This window comes from Periophthalmus magnuspinnatus, chromosome 5 (assembly GCF_009829125.3).
Source record: "Periophthalmus magnuspinnatus isolate fPerMag1 chromosome 5, fPerMag1.2.pri, whole genome shotgun sequence".
In the NCBI taxonomy this organism is placed as follows: domain Eukaryota; kingdom Metazoa; phylum Chordata; class Actinopteri; order Gobiiformes; family Gobiidae; genus Periophthalmus; species Periophthalmus magnuspinnatus.
In genome coordinates this window covers 32548444-32572441 of record NC_047130.1, presented here as the reverse complement: position 1 = coordinate 32572441, position 23998 = coordinate 32548444, and the positions used below count along the sequence as shown (strand labels likewise).

The following is a 23998-nucleotide window of genomic DNA, read 5'->3' as shown; positions in this document are numbered from 1 at the left end:
AGTTATGTTCCGGTGGTACATCCCGTGCAGGGGCTTGTCCTTCCATGATGGTTCCTTCAGCACCTCTTCCTCTGCACTCCACTGTCTGATAGATTCGCTGAGCACGTCATCTGGTGGGACCTTGTCCTTGATGTACTTATGGATCTTGGATGTTTCATCCTGGACTGTGGCTCTCACACTCACTAGTCCTCAGCCTCCTTTCTTGCGGCTCTCGTACAGTCTCAGGGTGCTGGATTTGGGATGAAACCCGCCATGCATGGCCAGGAGCTTTCGGGTCTTAACATATGTGGTCTGTATCTCCTCCTTCAGCCAGCTTATGATTCTTGCTGGGTATCTGATTACTGGCATCGCATAGTTGTTTATTGCCTGGATCTTGTTCCTGCCATTGAGCTGACTCCTTAGGACTTGCCTTACTGAGATATTTGGTCGTGGCTGCTTTCCTTGTTTCCTCTTCAAGGTTGCCATTTGCTTGTGGGATACCAACGTACTTGTAACTGTCCTCAATGTCTGCCTTTTGTCCCTTCTGGGAGGGAGACCCCTTCTGTGTGGACTACCTTCCCTCTCTTTGTCACCATCCGGTTACACTTCTCAAGCCGAATCACATTCCAATGTCTGTGCTGTAGATCCTGGTGGTGTGGATCAGTGAGTCAATGTCTCGCTAATTCTTAGCGTACAGCTTGATGTCATCCATGTAGAGGAGGTGACTGATGGTAGCCCCATTCCTGAGTCAGTATCCATAGCCAGTGTTGCTGATGATTTGGCTGAGGGGATTCAGACCTATGCAGAACAGCAGTGGGGACAGTGCATCTCCTTGGTATATGCCACATTTGATGGTCACTTGTGCAAGTGGCTTGCCATTGGCCTCAAGGGTGGTTTTCCACAACCTCATCGAGTTTGCAATGAAGGCTCTTAGAGTCCCGTTGATGTTGTACAGCTCCAGGCATTCAGTGATCCATGTGTGTGGCACTGAGTTGTAGGCTTTCTTGTAATAAATCCAGGCAGTGCATTGATTCTGCAGTCTCGGGCGATTGTTTGGTCTACCAGGAGCTGGTGTTTGGCTCCCCTGGTATCTTTGCCAATGCCCTTCTGTGCTGTGCTCATGTATTGATCCATGTGCCCACTTATGTTAGCCGCGATGATGCCTGACATGAGCTTCCATGTTGTGGAGATACAGGTTATTGGCCGATAGCTAGATAGTCCTGTACCCTTTAAGGGATCCTTCTGAATCAGGATCGTATGCCCTTCGGTTAGCAATTCAGGGTGCGTCCCATCCATTAGCAGCGGGTTCATTTGTGCTGCCAGGCGCTCATGGAGAGCAGTGAGCTTCTTTAGCCAGTAGGCGTGGATCATGTCAGGGCCTGGTGTGGTCCAGTTTTTCATGCCTGAGACTCTTTCCTGGATGTCTACCACTGTGATGGTAACTAGTTTCTGTTCAGGAAGGTTGCATGTATGTGTATATATATATATATATATATATATATATATATATATATATATATATATATACATACATACATACATACATACATACATACATACATACATACATACATACATACATACATACATACATACATACATACATACATACATATATACATACACACACACACATAAATACGTCAAAGGATAGGCATGTGTTATGAATTGAGGCTGCGGTATTAGAAACCTGAAGAGGTAAACAGTAGTATTTCCCAGTTTTTGACTAAAGAGAAGGTAGCATTAAGCATAGTGACTTTAAGTCCTTCATGCAGAGCAGACTGTGATTAGGGTCTTAACTCTGCAGCAGCGAGTCTCCCCTTCTCCCTTGCCATGTCTACTTTTTTGCATTAGCCGCAGCCTTTGGGACATATACGCCTCTGTGTGCCAAAGCTCCATAGCATTTTCCACCCGCTCGGAACTGTGACTCCTGGTAGTCTGACTTACAGTGAGTAGAAAGGATAAAGAAAAGAAGGCAAAAAGAAATCCCAGATTAAAAGAGATGTGGCCGCAGGGTCTTTAGCCATTTCAGACAAAAAAGCATGTTGTAAAGCAACAAAGCATGAGTATCCCATACAGGTCACCTAAGGGAGCTGAACTGGCCCGCTGACACCTCTGAGTCTGCGGCAGAGGGGGGCCATGGGGGAATCTTGTTAGGGCTGAAGATAAAGCTTATCACAAGTAGAGTGCATGGAAAAGAAATAAAGTCCAGCTATAGTCAAACTTAAAGGCTTTGATTTAAACAAGGGGAAAATTTGACTTGTAGAACATTGTGATGGCCCACGCTGAAAGAATATGCTGATGGGTAAAAACTTTCTTTGTGTTTAGAGCGGGTCTGTAAGTAAGATTCCCACTGGTTTGAACATACTTAGTAATAATAGTTTGATAATAATTTGCTTGTGTTCTGAGTACCCAAAGTTCCCAGATGTCAGAGGGCACTTTCTTACTTCGTGGATAGATTAGATAGGTATGACATTATTTTCACTAGTAATTGGTATGCTTGATTGGTATTTGTCTTTGTGTGAGAGAAAACTAAAGCAAATGCATGTATTCCCTGTTTTATAAGCATTAGTCTGACTAAGAGCAATGATCAAAACCATTAAAAAGACATTCATCCAATCAAAGGGAGCCTTACCGAAAATGACTCTGAACAAATTTGATAAACATCCTTCACAAACAGTCCTATTTTGCCTAATAGCACATTATAACTATCCATGTTTCAAGAATCTGCTCACGCTCTGTTCCTCTGCCCTCTCTGCTGTTTTCAAAGATGAAACAGACCAGGTTTGGCAGTTGGCCCAAGGGGAGGTGCTAAGGTGGATGGGTTAAGGGATTAATAGAAGATACTACTTCAGAAATGGTTACAGCTTAACGGCAATCTTCAAGGAATAATTACCCGCTGAACGCAACGGTTGAAATCGCTCTGCGTCAATGTCCAAGCTGAGTATTTGAAGTAAACTTGACATTTATACCCATAAAAGTCTCCAAAAATCTGTAATAAATGAACAAAAACCTCTCTTCCTGAGGACAAGTTTGTTAGAAGTTGCATTTTGTATTCAGAGGTGGATGAATGAAAGTGAATTGTCGACACTTAAGCACTCTCTCACAGACTCTCAGTTGGTAATATCCTTTTGTTTTCTTGTGAGTTGTCCACAATAAACTCCAAAGGCCAAAAACTATCATTTCCCCAAATAAGACCTATGCCTGATCCCAAAAAGTGTTTGTTTTCTTTAATAAATACTAATATTTTATTGCTCTACCATTGTAATATTGATAACAACTACTAAAAAGCAACTTTATAAATAAATATTATTATTAAATATATTTTGTTGTAAATGATAGTTGTTAATATAGTAGTTGTTACTGTCAATGAAGTTTTGTCCTCTTAATTGTACTATTCATTGCTTTTATTGGACTTGAATGTGATCTTAACTTTATATTTTAACCGCTGTCCTCTATAAAAGTAGCCGATTATATATACTTGATTCACTGTGTGGTTTTCAGTGGCTTTATAATGCTCATGAAATATTTTGCTGGCTTTATGATTATGTGCTATCTGGTCTGCATATATTTCATTGTGGCTCTGCAAAAGGTTGATTCTTGACTCTGGTCTTGACATTCAGATTGTAGTGGTGCAATGTTTTGTCAGAGTGAATGTGGAATCCTGGCTATAAAATAATTCATAAATAAAATGGCCCACATTTTGTAAGGCTGCAAAGCACTTTTACTTGTGTGACTTTAAATAGTGCTTTAAGATGGGAGGCTACAAAGAGTTAAAGAATAGGAAAGGGGCATGTTTCCAGACTGCGTTTATGAGGCATTAGGCTATGACAGGGCTGAGGACGACTGCTACACCAGAGCTCTTATAATACCTCAGGGATTTCATCACGTTTGCTTTGAAGTGCAGAATGACAAACTGGAAAGGGGTAGAGGGGAAGAGGATTTGCTTCTCTGTCTCAGCTCAGAAAGGCACAAAGCCCGCACAGGTTTTACACTTAAGACTCTTTACTAGTTTATGCATATCAGTTATCGTCAGCATTACTTGTGTGCATAAGTGAATGAACCACATTATACAAGTCGAGTTAAATAACTTGTTTACATACACTGCCTGGCCAAAAAAAAAGTCATCACCAAAAAAAAGGTCACACACTCTTAACATGTCGTTGGACAGCCTTTAGCTTTGATTACAGCACGCATTCGCTGTGGCATTGTTTTGATTTAGCTTCTGCAATGTCTCAAGATTTATTTCCATGCATTAATTTTTTACCAAGATCTTGCATTGATGATGGTCTAGAGCAGGGGTGCTCAGACTTTTTCAGTATGTGAGCTACTTTTAAAATGATCGCATCTGAAAGATCTACCACCTAATACAAAAATGTTAAACATATATTTATTTGTAAATGTATTATGAATTCTTACATGTACAGTGCATTTTGATGTACCTAGCACAACGTCATGAGATAATACTTGTACTTATACTTGATCATAATTACTTGAATGATGATTACTGCTCTGATGACTTGCACTGAATGGGATCAGTGAGGGATGCGTAGTTCGGGCAGTAGCTTCTGACAGCCAGCCAGGAGTAAAATTGCATTTTTCATTTGAAAGCGATAACAGAGCTAATCATGTTGATTACGGATTTGTCTTTTTTTATAGCCATAAAAAACATGTTAAACGAAGTATCAGAATTTACAGCATTTTTTCTCACAACTACTTCTATTTTACACATCCATCCGTATTTTTTTTTTTACGCATCGAATAAATGACTGGGAAAATCCCCACAGCCCCGCGCTCTCATTCGTCACCTTCGAGGGACAACAGAGGCAGATTACTATAATGATGGTAAAATATTTAGACAGCCCCATGTCTCCGCTTTGAGACGCCGTTGATGGAATAACCTGGTCATTCAGTATATTCAGGTGTCAGCTGACCTCATTCTTTGATCACAAGCTGTTACTGAACCTAGACCTGACCAACTCCAGCAACTCCAACCTATTTGCTTAGTTAAATGCAGGTGGCAACTTTTTTTTTTCTTTTTTTTTTGACCATGCAGTGTAATATAACCATGAAAGGTGGAGGTAGGCGTGTGCATTATGTTTTAGGGTGTGTATACTTTAAGCTTTGTCTGCAAGCAAAGCGAAGCAGGGTATACCGCCCTAATGCAGCGAGCCCACTCTAGTCCTAAAGCCATGACTCTATTTTTCAGGCTGATTGATAACATGCTTTATATTTATATGCAGACAATTAGAAACAATGTAAAAATAAAAATAATAATAATAATAAAAAAAAAAAGCACTATGTGACAAAATCACATTCTAATGTTCTTTTAACTTGTAAAAGTTGGGTATGCTATCTTTTATTATAGGATATTGGCAGAATGGGTTCACTTGATTTACTTTACATTTCCTCTTGCTATTTTCTATTATTATTTACTAATACTATTTAAATATGAAAAATCCTGAAAATGTTCTAGCATTTAAAAATATACATACATACATACATACATACATACATATATATATATATATATATATATATATATATATATATATATATATATATATATATATATATATATATATACACACACACCCACACACACACATATATATATATATACACACACACACACACATATATATATATATATATATATATATATATATATATATATATATATATATATATATATATATATATATATAATTGATAGTAGTAGTTGTTGTAGTTGCAGTAGCAATATTAGGATATGTGCACACAAAAATAAAATAAATTAATATGAATAAACTTTTTTGCCCTTTTGCTTTGTGCTCTAACTCGTACTTTGACAGCACCACTTTCACTTCCCTCTGTGCTCTTTGTATGCAACACAGCTTAAAGTGCGGCACTGCTCCTTTGATTATTGGCCTGTTTGCAGGATAGCTCAGGCTTCGAGGGCATGTTGTTCATGTCAGGCGTACTCCGTGTGCCATCCATCTTCCCCGCTGATGGACTGATAACTGAGGTGTATTGTGCGTCGGACAGACTCATGAAAGTGACTAGAAAATGTGCTTGTTGAGTGGTTTCAGAGGAGGTGCTAACTGCAGCATGGCATGGCTACGTTTCTTTCAGCATTGTGTAGAAAATGACACGGAGCTATTATTCACTATTACAGAGGAAAAAATGGAGACAGCAGAGGAAGTTGTGTATTTGTGTGGAATATTCAGATGTCGCTTAATGGATTACAAGTAATGCTTACACAATTACACCTTTGTGCAATGTTTTCTTACATCATTTATTTGAATTTGTCTATACTGTTGTTATCATTTTCATCATGCAACATTTTTCACCTGAAGATTGCATTTGAAAGTGGCTTTATGTGTGTCATGAAATGCTCCAGATGTGCCATATACTGGTGTTCAGATATGTGATAGCGGAGGATGGTGTAATATATTCCAAATATATTGGGCAAAAGTTTTTTTCTACATTTTTGGTATATCCAATAGAAATGAATGAGCAATTAAACTAAAACGCTAGAAAAAAATCCCAGAAAATACATTTTGTTATAACTTTTACCAAAGAGAAAACTTCATTTGTGAACTTGAAATTGTATGTTTGTATATGTATTTAAATGTATATTGATAGTGAAAAATACTGATTGGCATATAAAAGTTGTTTGTGTGATTATGGATAACCTATAGAATGTATGACACATAAATAGCCATATGATGACTTATGACTTGTTCATTGTATATGTCATATATTGCCTATAGCTCACTAAATATCAGGTAGCTTGGTGATGCTTTTGGGGCACGAATCAGGGCTTAATGTAGCAAATAAATCAACAGGTTGTGACTGTGTTGTTAAATGCAGATACAAACCATTTCCATATGCCATAAAATAGCTTTTATGCTTTGGGGAAGAATTGCTCTGCACTCCCTGCAGTCGTTTTGCTATAGATCCACTGTAAAATACTGTATCTCCACATCTATTGGACTTTATGAGCTATAGAAGGTAGACTTGAAACTGAAAATTAAAACCAAAACTCTGTTATAAACATTGGTTTATGGAAGAGATATGGGATACATTTTCCTATAAAGGGATTTTGGAACTCACAGAGGGCAGAGCTGTTTGGTATGCAGACTACAGATTGAAGTGTCAATCAACACGTGGAGCCTGACGACTGCAGAGACGTCGCTGGCGTTGATACCACCTGGCCCTTTTGGCCCATGACTTGGTTGTGTGAAATGGCCCCAGACACACACATCCCTAACTGTCAGTGTGCACTACCAAAGCAGGGGTCAGTGACAGCGCACAGCCCTGACTGCTCAATGCTCTGCACCAAAGAGCGCTCCTCTGGGAGGTCAGGCCTCAGGCCACCACAAAAAGTTTGGCATTTACAGAGACAGCTCCGACATAGTTGTGACAGTTTCCAACATCCTCACATGCACAGGATCAACTGCCACCTTCTACAGGAGTTATCTATAGGAGAAGAGTTTAGAGAATTATTGATTCCTGTTACAGTATGCCTGAACCTTTCAACAGACTGTGTACATGAAGTTATTTGGATAAATAACTTGAAACTATACATATGGTGAAAGTGTTTATTGAGATGTGTTTAAGATGCAGGGTGATATGTCCAGACAGTCCAATTTAGGACAAATGCCAAAATATTTTTCTCTGTTTTCTATTATTATATTATTATGTTATTCATAAGCTTTAAAGATTTTATCAAATCTGAACTCTGAATTTCATGATACCCGTAAATGCCTTCTCTTCCGTACACTCTCCTCTTGTCTTGTCAGACTTGTGAAGGATACACCATATATTTAGCCATCCTTTATTACACTCCCTGCCAACGGAGGGCAGTGTAAAGCCTGTCTAAAAGTAGCACCCACCCACCATTTGACAGCAGGGTCATTTGCAAAGGGCCTGATCTGTTGCTTTGGCAGTTAACACACTAATTACAGAGAATTATAGACACTGCTGCAGCAGTGCCTCTTTGGAATCTTCCTACTATGGCCTCTGAATCATTTCTATTTACTTGTCAAGATAGCAGACTCATAAGGAATAGCCTGCAAATGTAAATATATGGCCACATTCTTTCATAGTTGTATATTGAATAGGCAACATAAATAATTCAAATATCATCAGCTAATAGAAATGTCTCATTTGATTTCCTTTATGCCAAAGCAATCTTGTTTTTGCATCATTATACCTTCCTTCTGTATTCTCAGCTTTGCTAATTAGTCTTCCTGCTGCTTGCTCTCAGTACACGGACAGTTACCTCTGTGCACACTGCCTAATTTATCGGCAGTGTGGCCAGTGTGAAGAGATGTGAAGACAAGATGTCAGTTTCTTTTGTAAACTAGGTGCAAATGTGAATTTGCTTTTTTATTTTGTTGTGGATATTTAGTAGTGTTTTGGAAACAATTTTGAGGTGTATGACTAAGAAAAACAACACTTATCACAGCAAGTTGTTAAATATTGTTTTACACACTACGAGGGGTAAAAGTCTAGCATTTTCTGACAGTCTGAAATATTTGAAACAGTTCAGCCTTGTTTGTTTCTTCTTGTGCCAACCTAGCCTTTTGAATCACAATCCAAGGATTTAAAGGGGCAGATTTTGCATGTGGGTGAATGTAGCTGCATGATGAGAACACTGCTGGAACCACAGTTGTGCTGTGCGTCTGGATACATTTCAAAAGTCCTGATTGGGCTACAAGCTTTTCTACAATAATCTCCTTCAAAACGGTTCTCAACATTCTTGGGTTTTATCCTAGTCTTACAATTACTATTGGACATTGTTATAGGCCTGTATAATGCTATAGCTGTAGAGTGTCTTGCATTAGTGAAGATCAAGAGGAATAAAAGCCTTTATTTTGAATCAAAGGGGTCTACTAAAATTTTTGTCAACGACCCCTTGACCATAACAAATATCAGTTAAAATTTAAATATGTATTTATTAAGCACTGGAGCTGTTTCCTATCCATGTGTTTTCTTTTCACTCTTTAGGGTGTTTTACTTGTGGCATCACTCAATCAACATTGTATGTATAATTTAGCACACGTCACATGTCTGTCAAAATCCAAGTTTTTATCCTTGTGTTGGCAGGGCTCACACTTCTCTTGTGTCCAGTCTGTGTGGATATCTCTTCCGGGGGATGGGTCAGCAGAGAGGCAGGAGTGATTGACTGCACAGAAAGCTTTGGCCTGTACTCTGTTGAACCCATTAATGCAGGGGCAGTACACCGCTTTCATTCAGCTCTGGCTCTGGACTGCATGTGTGTATGTGTGTGAACGAAGGGACACAGAAAATTTGCATCACATTTGTTGGGCGTGTTGCAATCTCTGTGTGCGGGGCGGTGAAGGACAAGGGAGAGAAATCTCAGCCATGAATATGAGTTTAGTGATGTCCTAGCAGTGTCAGGCCGTAGCTCTGAGCGGTGATATGCAAAACCGTCCTCCAACTTCATTCCACTTATTGCTGATATGATCTCTGATGTTGCCGCAGGAGACAGGGAATTATTACTGTACAGTCTGTAGATACTAAATGGGAGAAAATGTCCTTAGTCAGTTTTAATAAGAAGCAGATAGCCATATGATTCCAGTCCTGGTCCTAACCACCCCACTGCGTTTTTTTCAGGAGTAAAAATCAGGTGTCTTTTCGGCGGGCTGCCACAGATGGTTTAATCTTATTGTCTTGACTTTGAATATTCCGAGCGTTACTCAAGCCTGGAGCACAGCAGGTGGTTGGCCCTTTGATCTCAGTTTGGAGATGCTGGGTGAATTTAAATCATGGAGTGACATTGTTGCTGCAAAATCATCCCATGAAAACTGAGGTCCAACTTTGATCTCATTGTCTTCCTGGATTAGCTTTATTAGGTTAGGATGTGTATGCAAACAGACAATGCACAAACAACATTTTGCTCTCACCATATGTTAGTGACCAACTCCTTTTCAATTTGCATTTCGCTTTCTGTCATCTATGAATCATTAAGCAACAACAACAGGCAAACTGTGACATCAGGAATTGACAGCTTTCTATATATATAGAAACAATACAGTCTTCTTAGCTAATATGTGAAATGACTTAAAGAGCCTGTACCCTATGTAGTTTAGATATATCCTCTTTGTCTTTTTAATGGTGTCATTTTTCTGTTGATTTCAACTAAAGGCTGTGAAACATTGCTTTAGTTAAAACAAAGGCATAGGTCCCTACTGCAAATGTTTCATGTTTCCGACCAACCATATCCTCAGCATATTTTTGAGTCAACTCAACTCACTTCACAAGTCTCCACTTTGGTCTTCTACAAAGTTCTGGGCTGATAGCTCTAACATCATGTCCTGTTACAGATACAGTACATTTGCTGTATCTCCTCTGCCCATGTCCAAACCAGCTCAATCTGCCCTCCCCAACTTTATCTCCAAAACCTCAGTCCCTCTCATGTCTCCCTTAATCCTATCCATCCTTATCATTCCCACATTCCCACTAGAACCTCAGCATCTTTAGCTTCCCTACTTGTTCCAAGTAGTAACTAAATACGTTCATATATATATGAATATATATATATATACACACACATATAAAGGATGCTTAGAGCTTGAATGTAAAATACACAGTTGGTCATGCTAATAATTCATTGTAAAGGTTGCGTTCACAGTATAAAACACAATGTTGTAATTTCAGAGAGTGGACAGGAGCCTTTCTGGAAATTCACTGTTTTTACATGGCTTAAAGTCCTTTAAACTAACAGCACTTGTGCCTTTGTGATTGAATAATGCCACCACTGCTTTCAGGCTTTTTGTGCCAGTTTTTTTTCCCTTTTGAATTGCCCCTGTAATTACTGGCATATTTAACCATGAAAACAGGACAAACTATCTTCATTCTGTTTCAGTTGAAAATAAGGCACAATCTACCACAGAAGCTTCACCTACCCTCCACCTCAATTTTAAACCATGGGCAGTTTAGAATATAATGATGTGAACCCAACCTGTTTTTCATTTTATCAGTTTAAACCTCATCATTTTAGATTGGTGCAGTATTAGCCACACCGTCTTCACTAGCATCAGAGTTTGATAAGTTATCCCATAGTGTGCACTACCAGTGTGTACCAGTGTATCTAAGTAATTTGAGCTTGACCGGTGATTCAGTTTGTGCCTGTGTCTGCTGTAGCCTTAGGCAGTGGAGCTGTAGCGGGAAGGGAGCGGCTGCACCAGTCAATTACCAGTTAATAAACAGTGGAAGTTTTCTATTAGTGCTTGTTAGTGCATGTAAAAGATTGTGGGTATGTGAAACCGAGGGAAAGTGCTGTGACTATGGAATTAGAAAAAAAAGTCCAGCCACATTCCCTGGGTAATACTCTGCAGCCTCTGTATGCAGGATATTGATATAGAATTGTGCTTCTCAAACTGGAACAATGGTCTGTTGGCAGTTCTAGTTACGACTCAGTTTTGTTGGTTCAGATCATTGATTCAAGATACAGATCCTGGTTTAAACATACATTATATATTTAGTAATTAGTTCAGTACTTAGTACTTCTTTACACAGAGTATCACAGTAGTTTAGGAGAAATGTGAAATTATAATATCAAATATATTTATCATTTGTGTCTAATCTTTTAAATACGTGTATAAAGTGATATACGAGCACTTTTGTGTTATTTTTTTGGTCAATTTACATTTTGACTGATACTTGAACCTCAACCAGTAAATTTATGATATCTTAGCACATTGCTGATGGATTGCCATTACACTGGCTGTATATTATGTTTGGGTTAATAAAAAATATATATATATTTGGGATTTTTAGTTATTTATTTTTGTCAATATACACAGCATATAGACCACCGATAATCGGAAAGTAGTTAGAATGTTCAGCCTATTTTTAGTTCATTATCTTGGCAGTTCATGATATTTCTATCTCTATGCTATTGTTGGGCGCACACTATAGCTTGCTGGAGTCTACTCATTGATAGCATTACAATCTCAATGTGATGCTTGGAGACTGTTTGGGAAGTCATAACTGTCCCTCTATAAACCTTAGAATAGATTTGCTTGCAGTGCAAAAGTGCCACAAGGAAAAACCCTGCAGCTCTTATAGCCTCGGGAACTAAAACATTAATTGAATTTCAGGGTGTCACTCTTAAACTAAGAACCAAATTCTGACAGTCTGACAGCCATAACCTCAGTCATTAAAACTCATTGCGTGTCATGCCATTGGACAATTATTAACCCCTGCTGTTTACATTGTTGACACTTGGTGAAAAGTGTCAAAATGTGTGTAACTCTACAAAGCATTTACATGCAAAACCAGATGCAACAACCCATGTCCTAGAATAACTTTTCTGGGGGAGAAATGCCACCTGCTTGTCTCCATGGTGATGTTATAGCAGTTTATGCCACCAGACCAAGCTACAGGTCACATTTAAGAGGTGACCCCCGCTCAGTGCAAGAATGCATGTTTTTCAATTTATTTATGTTCAATAAAAACACACATAATTGAATAAATGCAAGATGAGTATACTTTAAGCCATACTAGGTAAAGTAACGCAGTCTCCATAGAGACAAGCGACTAGTGGATCCCTTCACCAGAAAAGTTACATAGTGCACCTTTAATTACATTTATCTTCCTCTTGTTTGCCTAGTCAAAACCACCTGGAAGTGACATATGGAGATGCGCCCTCTTTGGTAATAGCCAGGACCAACTTGCTGTTGATTACCAGGTCATTGGTACAAAACAGCTGGGAGGCCGCCAACCGCATCATCCCTGCACTAACAGATCTCACCGTAATTAGCCCACTAGCCTGTTTTTCCCCTTCATTTTCTTCCATTGTCCCCAAAGCACTCAATCAGGCTAACCTGTGCCACTGCGCAAGTTACTCCTTTCTTCCTTTCTCCCTCTCTTTCCTGACATGACATCTGCTGGGAATTAGCTTACTAACTGCAGCTCAACAGACACTAACCAAATACACCATAAACAGGACCGGCAATTGACTTCTAGCCGGATCCCATTGATTTGTAAATAGAGCTTCCTTTGATACGGCATTAGCATGGGCATGGGCCACTGATGCAGTTGCGGTATTGACTTGAAATTTTCCTTTAGTGCCGATCGATAGCATTTGTGCATGCACAGGTGAGAATGATCCTTGTTGTTCCACACACAGAGAATTCCTTTCAGCAGCTCTTAAAGAGGTCCAATAAATGCACTGTAGTCTTGGTCTGTTGATCATACCAGCGTAGTAATGGGGATAAAATCTTTTCTTTCAGTCTTAGTATTATTACAAGACTGAGGATGGTACATGTAATGTTGCTGAAAATGGGGCAATGTTTACCTCAGGGTAGTACTATTGTGAATTTAAATAATACCAACTGTTAAACATTACAGGTGAAGCAATAACATCACCATGAGACAGTCCCCACCAGAAAAAGTTGAATAATGTACCTTTTTTAGTTTTTCATTATACCAGTCAATTTTGTGAAATGAATAAAACTGAAGCATTTACGTGATAACTCTATTCAATACGAAATGAAATCAATGAAAAGTATTTTAGTGGTTAATAGCTATTTGAGATTTAAATAAAATGCCATTGAGATAGATAATTACATGTGCAGGATTACCATTCTATTCAAACTGAGGAGCCTCTCATTACAAAACCACTTCATTTACACATCAGCGCTTTATCTGAACAATCCCTCGGCACATTTCTGTCTTTGAATACCTCGTAAGGTCTGACAAATCCCACTAGTCTCGCTACACTCACTCTAGGGACCACTAACATACAAAGCAATCCAAGTCTGTGAAGATTGGCCCTACGATGCTGGGCCGTCTCAGGTGACTGATAAAATCCTCCGTCATTGAACTGCCAGAAGCATCGGCTATTGCTCCGCTCCCTCCGGTCCACTGCAAGTCGCTCTGCCCTAACCACAGGGCTTCCATTTGGGTTTGCTGTTACGATGCCTTCTTAATTACCTATCAAAATACATTGGGCTGCACTTGATGGAGTGGAAACAGAAGGGTAGAGATAAAAGACAAGCAACGACACGGGAGGACGTGCAGGCGGGGGAAAACTGAAAGAGTGGCTGATGGGTTGATAGATAGCAGGACTAATGGATTTGCATGTTGAATTTTAATAGGCTGGGGTAGACAATTGCAGACAGAGAAATTATTGCCTTAGTCTGTGCTAATTGTCTTGCTATTTCTCCATGTTTGGTTCATTAGGCAATACAGAATAAGCTTGTAAAGATGCATACATAAACTTTAGTAGACTATAAACATAAGCATTTTTTGCAGATGAACGTGTTTAATACTGTATGTTTTCTTGACCCACTTGTAGCTCCTTTGTTTCTCACTATGTAACTTTTCTCGAGGAGGATCCACCACTTGCTTGTCTCCATGGAGATGTATTGCTTTACCTGGAATGTATTATATGACATAAACTTATTTATCTTGCAATTATTCTAAAACAGATGTTTTTATGGTTCAAAAATATCTTGTAAAACATTCTTTCTTACTGTGAGTGGGATTGCCGCTCCACAGATCTGTAACTTGGCCTAGTGGCATCACCTGCTTGTCTCCATGGAGATAGATTTAATGACACTGTGTTACATTCCAGACAAAGCAATAACATATCCTTGGACATAAGCAGATCCTTGTACCAGAACTGCAACTTTAATGACAATTCAAGATATTTGCCATAATGGCAGATATTTAGAGCTTTCAGAAATGGGCATGTAAACTAAATCTAGCTTCAACAGTTGTATACATTACACATAATATAAAATCAAGAATACTGCTTCACAGAGAAAATGTTTTACCAGATTTATTTCTGTGACGTGTTTGCAAAGCCCATGCAGCGTTCTATAAATTACCTGTGATTGATGCTTCCTACTGTGAAATATGACCATAAAAGACATGGTGCTCTCATCACTGACCCCCATCTGCACCCCTCCTTCCTCACCCCTTGCCCTCACCGGTCCTCCTGTTACATCCTGCCCGCACCCCTCCCCCAACACGAGAGCAACAACACACAATTAACTTCTTCGTTCATCATATGCCCTTCCCGTGGTCACACAGCAGGACAATAATAATGTCCTAGCAGGCTTTTTGCTGTTAAGAAGAGCACATTTCACTGTAGGGACTTTGATATACTGTTCACCATGTACTGCAAAATGTCAACCATTGTCTTTTGTCAAACACTGTCTTTCATGCTGAAATAAATTTAATATATATATATATATATATTTTTTTTACCAAACATTACACTAGATAATCAGTGAACCAATGATTAGAACTATTCTTCCTCTGCTCTTTACCATGCTTTATTTTGTCAAATCTCTGGGTTACAAATGCTTGCACAGAACTGGCAAACTCTATAATGTGTAGGCATATTTGATTAGCAACATCTTTGTTACTTTCAGTCTTACATAATTATTTTATTTATTGTTTTACTTATTTTTAACATTTTAACATTTGACTTATTTTTACTAAAGAAAGCTATATTTTTTTTTTAGATAAGGGATTTCCCCATGCAAACAGTAGTAATTTATGATACATTGTGTAGTTCGCTGTTAAGAGGAGCAATTTTTGCTGTAGGGGCACTGATATACTGTTCACAGTGCACTGCAAATGTCAACTTCCATCTCACGCATTCATGCCGAAATGGATTTATATATTTTCCCCAGCTATTATTATTTGTTATATTAACCTCTCTTTTGCACTGATTGTTTATATCCTGCCACATATAGTTTTGCTCATTGGTTCGTTATTGCCTTTGCTCCATGTGTTTATGGAATCAAAAACTCAATCACACCAGAAAATGGAAAGGATTTGTACCTGCTTGGATTATTTTGTTTGCTTGATAGAAAAAGCAAATAGAAAATCAAATTTCATTAGATTGATAATAATAACTGTACGGGAAGCACGGGGCAATAGCATACTCAGCGCAGTGAGGAAACAAGCTGTTTGTTGGATCTGTCATATTTTGTAAGTTGGTCGGATAATTGTTTTCCTCTAGAATATTACGTGGGAACTCATTTTAATAGAAAATACCATGCACCAAATGAACGGGTCTGCTTCCAGGTTAGGTTGCACAATTATGCAGGTTTAAAATGATATGTTCCTTTTGTTTTTATAAAGTTTACATTAAAAAATATTAGTGAATATAGCACACCCACTGATTTCTGTAACAGTGTGGCTTGTTACAACAAGAAATGTATCTACTACCCAAATCTAGCAAATAACAATTTGACTGGTTTGTGTGTAGCAAAAACATAAAAATAATAACTTTACAGTGTATTGAAAAATATTTTTTATTTCAATGTACTTCAAACTGTATAATCTTCATTCTTTAAATTTCTATTTCAGAATGGGGTTAGGAAAACCCTGTAAATAAAAAGAGCAAATGCCATAATGAATTTCCTTTTTCTGTTTGTAGCTGGGAGCTGCCCTCCACCACCCTGTTCACTGCGCATTGTTGGGCTTCTCTGCAGCGAGCACCTCCTTACCTCAGGGCTACCTCTGGGTACGTAGCACACTTCTATGCACTCATAATTCACTTTAATACAGGAGTATAAGTATAAGACTGCGTACATTTTAGCTGCTGATAAATCCCACTTTCAAGACAATTACTGTAACATTTAAATACCCCTTTTAGACTCCGTTCTCATTTATTAAACAGGTATAAAACGTATCTTAAGGCTACGTCCATTTTTCCCTGTAAAATATCTCACTAACTATGAATTAATGTGCTCTGAAAGCAGGAGGTATCACAAGGCTTTATGATGAAGGAGCTGAATGGTAGTGCAAGGCTATATAACATTACATTGTCTAGACTAGTGGAATTTGGGGAAAAGTGTAATATTTATAAAAAATAAAAATAGACAATGGTTGCTATTAATCCTCACCATATCATTGTATTCACAGTATTTAATCATGTAATCCCTGTTTGACCTAAAATGTAGTTAAAAGCATGGGCTTAGATGTCCTGTTTGTGTAACTGTCACAGAAAAGGAAAGGGTAGGAAACAAAATTTAATTTAAGTAAATAAAAAATACCATCAATGTATACATTACAATTAAAAGTGCTTAGGTTAGAGTAAAACCTATTTGGATGCACTATGTAACTTTTCTGGTGTGGAGTCCCCCTGTCTCTATGGAGATGTTATTGTTTTCCCTAGAATCCCCCACAGTATGACATTAAACTTATCTATCCGTTCTTATTCTTCTGCTTATCTGGGCCTCGGTCATGGGGACAGCAGTTTAAGCAGGGACTCCCAGCCTTCCCTCACCCCAGGGGAACCCTAAGGCATTCCCAGGCCAGCCTAGAGAGTTCCTCCAGTGTGTCCTGGGTCTTCCCCGGGGCCTCCTCCCGGTGGGACATGCCCAGAACTCCTCCATAGGGAGATATCCAGGAGGGAGCGCCCGGCCACCCTCTGAAGGAAGCCCATTTCAGCCGCTTGTATCCACGATCTTGTCCTTTTGGTCATTACCCAAAGCTCATGACCATAGGTGAGGATAGGAACGTAGACTGACCTGTAAATCGAGAGCTTCGCCTTTCGACTCAGCTCCTTCTTCACCACGACAGTCCGATACAGCGACTGCATCACTGCGGATGCTGCACCGATCCACCTGTCAATCTCACACTCCATCCGTCCCTCACTTGTGAACAAGCTCCTCACCCACCCAAAGAGGGCAAGCCACCTTTTTCCGATCAAGAACCATGGCCTCGGATTTGGAGGAGCTGATTCTCATCCCAGTCACTTCACACTCAGCTGCAACCCTTCCCAGTGCCTGCTGCAGGTCCTGGCTCGAAGAAGCCATCAGGACAACATCATCCACAAACAGCAGTGACGAGATCCCGTGGTTCCCGAACCAGACCCCCTCTGGCCCCTGACTGCACCTAGAAATTCTGTCCATAAATCCAATGACAAAGCGCAGCGCTGACCTGACTTACTGCTGGCAATGTGAACACAGCTCCTGCTCCGGTCATACAGGGACCGGACAGCTCTTAGCAAAGATCCCAGGTGGCCCAGTGTTCCACGACCAGGACAAAAAACGCACTGCTCCTCCTAAATCTGAGGCTTGACTATTGGATGACTTCTCCTCTCCAGTACTCTGGAATAGACCTTACCATGAAGGCTGAGGAGTGTGATTCCCCTGTAATTGGAACACACCCTCCGGTCCCCCCTTCTTATACAGAGGGACCAGAGATACCATCCCCAACCACCATGCAATATTGCAGAGACATGTCAGCCATGGTTTTGCCAGAATTTCTTTGAGGCCGTCCGATAGTCCTCCTACATGACCTACCACAACTCCTCCCAACCCTGAGTTTTTGCCACCTCAACAGTATGCGCCACGGCACGCTTGGGCCACCGGTACTCATCAGCTGCCTCAGGAGTCCCACAAGCCAACAAGGCTCGATAGGACTCTTTCTTCAGCTTGACAGCATCCCTTACTTCCAGTGTCCACCACCGGGTTTGGGGTTGCCGCCCAGACAGTGGCCGCGCCAGCAATAGAGGCAGAGAACATGGCCCACTCAGAATCCATGTCCCCAGTCTCCCCCGGGATCTGGGAAAAGCTCTTCCAGAGATGCAAGTTGAAGACCCCCCATGACAGAGGGTTCTGCCAGACGTTCCCAGCAGACCCTCACGATACGCTTGGGCCTGCCAGGTCTGTCCAGCTTCCTCCGCCGCCAGCGGATCCAACTCACTACCAGGTGGTGATCGGTTGACTGCTCTGCCCTCGAGTGTCCAAGATATGCGGCCGGAGGTCAGATGAAACGACAACTGTCTAGTATGCCTCCTAGGGACTCCAAGAAGGCCAGGTACTCTGCACTGCTGTTCGGCCCTTAGGCCGCCACAACAGTGAGAGACCTGTCCCCGACCCAAAGGTGCAGGAACGTGACCCTCTCATTCACTGGGGTGAACTCCAACACAAGACAGCTGAGCTGTGGGGCAATAAGCAAGCCCATTCCAGCTTGCCTCCTCTGCCTGTGGGCAATGCCAGAGAAATGAAAAGTCCAGCCCCTCTCAAGGAGTTGGGTTCCAGAGCCCAAGCTGTACGCAGAGGTGAGACCGACTATATCTAGCCAGTAACGCTCACCCTGGGAGACCCTACCAGGGGCATGAAGCCCCAGACAACATAGCTCCCAGGATCATTCGGGTGCTCAAACCCCTCCACCACATTAAGGTGGCGGTTCAGGGTCTCCATAGAGATAAATAAGTTTAATGTCATAGTGTGGAACATTGCAGGCAAAGGTATGACATCTCCATGGACATGTACTACATGTGACTTTGTGTGTACAATAGCAAAATAAAGCACAGTACGTCCTGTTACTGAAAACATATAAGCCTATATTGTATACACACTGCTGTCAGTAGCATTATTCCTTACACTGCAGACAGTGTAACTGGAACCACGATCAAATGGTTAGATGCAGTTTGGTTGTTGGCAAAGATCATATATCAAATTGAAAGGCAAGGGAAGCTCAAATTAGGTTAATTTTCAGGAGATAATGGTTTTGTAATTAGCTTTTAGTTCAGCATAACACATTTTCTCTTTTTTATTTAACCAGAAGTTACACTAGATAATTAGCATAACAAGACTTAATGTTCCTTTGCTCTTATCTCTCGCTCTTTCTTTGCTCTTATCTGACAAATCTCAGAGTTACAAGTGCTTGCATGGAATTAGCAAACATGCTAACTGTGTTTTGTGTAGGCATATTTGAGTAGCAACATCTTTGTTACTTTTGGTCTTGCACTTTTGTTTTGTATTTAAACAGTATTTAAACAAAGCTTTATGTTTTGTGACATGGTTTATTTTCCTATACAAACAGAAATGATATGATACATTGTGTTAGGAAAACAAATGTTGCCGTGGCCTTGGAAAGCGAGACAGTAGTCTCAGGATCGTGTATTATTATTATTATTAGGCCTGAGCCTGGGACAATGTCCCAGCGAGGGACTCATTAAAACCGTGTCCAGAGCCCGCAAAATGGCATCAATCAGGTAGTAAACAGGCCTTGACATGGCCGTGAGTAGTCTCAAAAATTAGAACTCCAAGAGCTCTAATTGTCACCACAGACCCGAGAAAAAATAACAAAAGATGACTCGTTAGCGCCCCATCAAACTTTGATTTTCATTGGGTTAATGGGAACCCGACCCGGAAAAAAGTCAACATAAAAATCTGCTTACATCATAAAATAGAACATGTCAGGACATGACAAAAATGATATCATGGGCCCGCCCTAAAACGTGCAGGAAGTCGGCCATATTGGATCATACTTGGGAATGACAAAAGCGCACACCCTCACATTTAGGACATCTCTTTGTACAATTTTTATCACAAACACTCCAAATTGGGCCAAATTGCACTAAACCCATTTGTGATTAAAGATTCCCAATTACATTTTGAATATGACTTGTGTGGTCATGGTGAATTTTCAACAAAATCGCAATTTTTGGAATATTTTATAAAAAAAAAAAAAATCTCTTTCACAGATTTTTTGGGAAAAAGCTAATACAGTCTTTATGCACATTTGTGAGCTGAACGCAATATGTACATCAAGGCACTCTCTCACAAAATGGCTCTCTAGCGCCCTCTTCAAATTTCATTTTTAAAAATTCATAGGAGACATTGAGTGAAAAAATTCACAGGGGCCTTATTTGTGATGGGGCACAATGTGAGAAAGTCACATGACTGTAGTTGTTATGGTTTGGGAGGAAAATAATGGGTGGAAAATGCAAATACTTCCATGATTATTATTATTATTATTATTATTATTATTATTATTATTAAAAATGAAAAATGTATTATTTTGATTTTCAAAAACAATAATCTTTCAAAATGACTCAATAGCGCCACCTCAAAATTCAAAATACATTACGGCAATGAGAGACCTTTTTTTTTATCATAGACAAATGAAATTTGGTAAAAGCATAGTACATCTCAGGATAAGTTAAAAAAAAATATATTATGACCCCACCCTAAACTCTACAGGAAGTCAGCCATTACGGGCAGAACCCAATTTTTTCAAAATGTTACCTCTCACATTTGAATTTTTTACACTGTGAATTTTTATTCAAGAAACTTGCAAATTGGACAAAATGACCTAGACCCATGTGGGATTATAGGCAACTCTTTTGGAATTTTCTGTCATAAAATGTGGGTGTAGCCACCCTACAAAGAAAAAAGCAATTTTTTCAAGTTTTAAATTGCACGTAACTCAAACATGCAGTGTCCTATTTCCCGGCATTAATATACATTTTGTTCAAAATGTTAATCTGAACACAATGATATACAATTTACATAGGTCAGACATTACATTGCTCCACCGCGCCCCCTTGAACTTTTGAATGGGACTCAAAAAAATGACTTTGTCACAAAAACTTGAAATTTGTTATGGACATCCCTATTGCCAGACTGAACAAAAAAGCCAATGACCTCTATCTGCAACCATGTTACCGTGATAACATAATAAATGTGTCATTGAAATGCATGGGGTTCAGAGTACTGGACTTTGTTGTAGACTAAATAGATGCTCTACGCTAATCCAACTATGGCCTAAAATTCAAGATGGGCAAAAAATTTGTTTTTTCATGTGCAAAAAATTTATGTTTCAAAATGACTCAATACTGCCACCTCAAAAATCAAAATACATTACAGTAATGAGAGACCTTTTTCATCGTAAACAAATTAAATTTGGTACAAGCATAGCATGTCAAGGCAAGTAAAAATTTGTATTATGACCCCACCCTAAACCCTACAGGAAGTCGGCCATTGAGGGCGAAATCCAATTTTTTTTTAATTTAACTCACATTTGAATATTTTACGCCGTGCATTTTCATCCAACAAACTAGCAAATTGGTCCAAATGAACTAGACCCATGTGGGATTGTAACCTACTCTTTTGAATTTTGCTGAATCATAAATTGTGGGTGTGGCCTACATGCAAACAAAAATGTTTTTTTTTTATTAAATTGCATGTAACTCAAACTTGCAGTTCCCTATTGCTGGGCATTAATATACATTTTGGTCACAATGATGATCTGAATGTAATGATATAGAATTTACATGCAATTGCTTGCAATTTTGTATAAGACACTAAAAAAGATTACTTTGTCAAAAACATTTGAAATTTGGCATGAACATCTCTATCCCCATACTGAACAAAAAAGTCAATAAGAACATACCTCTATTTTTAATCCTGTTGCCGTGGCAGCGTCCGACATTTCTCTTTGGAATACATGGGTTTTGGTAAACTGGGATGAAAAATAATTACTTTTTCATAGACCATTGATATTTGGAAAACATATTCCACTCATCATACTGAACAATAACCTCAATGACAACATGTCTCTATTTCTAACCGTGTAGGCGTGACAATGTCAGAAATGGTCTCATTGGAATGAATGGAGTAGTATTACATAGACGCTGATTTTGGGGGGAGGAGCAGGAACGAAAGGCAGGATCTTCATGGTGGCATGCACCCCGCGGTCGCAAGGGGTGACAAGGGCCTTTATCACTGCTTGCAGTTTTTATTATTATTATTATTATTATTATTATTATTATTGTTATTGTTATTGTTATTGTTATTAATTGCTGTGACAATTAATAGATTAATAGATTCCAAGCAAAGCAATAACATCTCTATTGAGATGGCGTACCTCCACCAGAAAAGCTACACAGTGAACCTTTAAGCTACATAGCAAATACCAGACACTTCTGTCTTAAATACATGTCATACACTTTGCTTCCAAAACTCTTCATCTATAATAGGAATAACAGTAGTGTGCATACTTTTGGTGAGTATAATTAGCGTTGGAGCATTCCCGCCTCCAAATGATTCCACCTTCCTGGCAGGCTTGTCAAATACGGCCTGACACTAATCATGTTAAAGTGAGATGGGTTATAGGGATTTGTGCGCTTTGATCAAAGAAATGACATTGTGTATAATCAGACTGATATCCTGCACATCCTTGTTTGCCAGCACCTTACTTGTCCCACTTTTACTAACAGTGTTGTTTGGACTTCATGTATAGTGTCTTATGTTCAAAGACTAAATTGAACTTTTAAAAATTTCAGTTTAAAAAAGTTCTAAATTTTGTTCAATGTATTTTCTGTCCTATCCAGGCTTGGGACCTGCCAAACTAGATATAGGTCTACTATGTGCAATTGCGATGGGGGCAGAAAAGATGTATTTGTTTGTATTTGACCATTTTAGAAGAAGAGTTAATAACTTCAATTGGATTTATACTGCAAATGTCTGTTTAAAGGTAAAGTAGCTTCTTTTACCTGTCTGATAATGTCACCTTTACTTAATTTTATCATTCATAAAGTTTGATTTTGCAAAGCATAAATATAAACTAATGTAATGCTGACAATGGGAATAAAAGTGAAATTAGAATTTGACTCTTGTTTGGTCATTGTATTTTTGTAGACTGTTTACTGTAGATGTGATCTTTACTCTTTGATTTTTATATTAGTGCATGTTGAATTTAACCATGGCCTAATACTTCCTGTCTGCACTCAGAAAGTTACACCTATACACTCGATCTATGGTTTCCTCTCTGTGCTTCTATTTTATTATAGCGAAATGTAATTAGAAGTAAGTGGTCCATTACAAACTACTCTTCCCCACTTCAAGTCTCGTCTGCTACAGTGTAATTCTAACCCTTGCAATCTTTGTGCCCAGTAGGTAGTAGAAGTCCCAGTAGATAGAAGCTCTTCTACCAGCGTCCCCATTGCCTCTTCACAGGGAAATAAGCCAACAATCAAACTTGGGTCAGACTGGCTTTGTGGAGTGCCTGCCTTACCATTGCAGCTTCACCTATTGTGCATTTGTTGTGTAGAAAGTGTTAGTATTTTTTGGCCCAGAGAGTGACCTTTTTGTGCATTCAAACCACTGGTAATATCTCCGGGACAGTGCATTTCTGTCGGAGTGGGAGTTACGAGGTTGGCTATAGTTGAAGTGCAGAGCGAAGGGCTTTGTTAGCTACCGATAGCTACAGATTCTCTTTTAGACGCCAGCTCTGCAAG

The 23998-nt window shown here is 39.4% G+C and overlaps 1 protein-coding gene across 2 annotated transcripts in view; it reads left to right on the top strand.

Moving 5' to 3' along the window:
* arhgef10la (Rho guanine nucleotide exchange factor (GEF) 10-like a) overlaps window positions 1–23998 on the top strand; it is a 113355-nt gene that overhangs the window by 70544 nt on the left and 18813 nt on the right. For both annotated transcript variants that reach the window (XM_033966214.2, XM_033966215.2), the window contains one exon: window positions 16397–16483. In XM_033966214.2, coding sequence (XP_033822105.1) covers window positions 16397–16483 — 87 coding nt within the window. The remainder of the gene's footprint in view (window positions 1–16396; window positions 16484–23998) is intronic.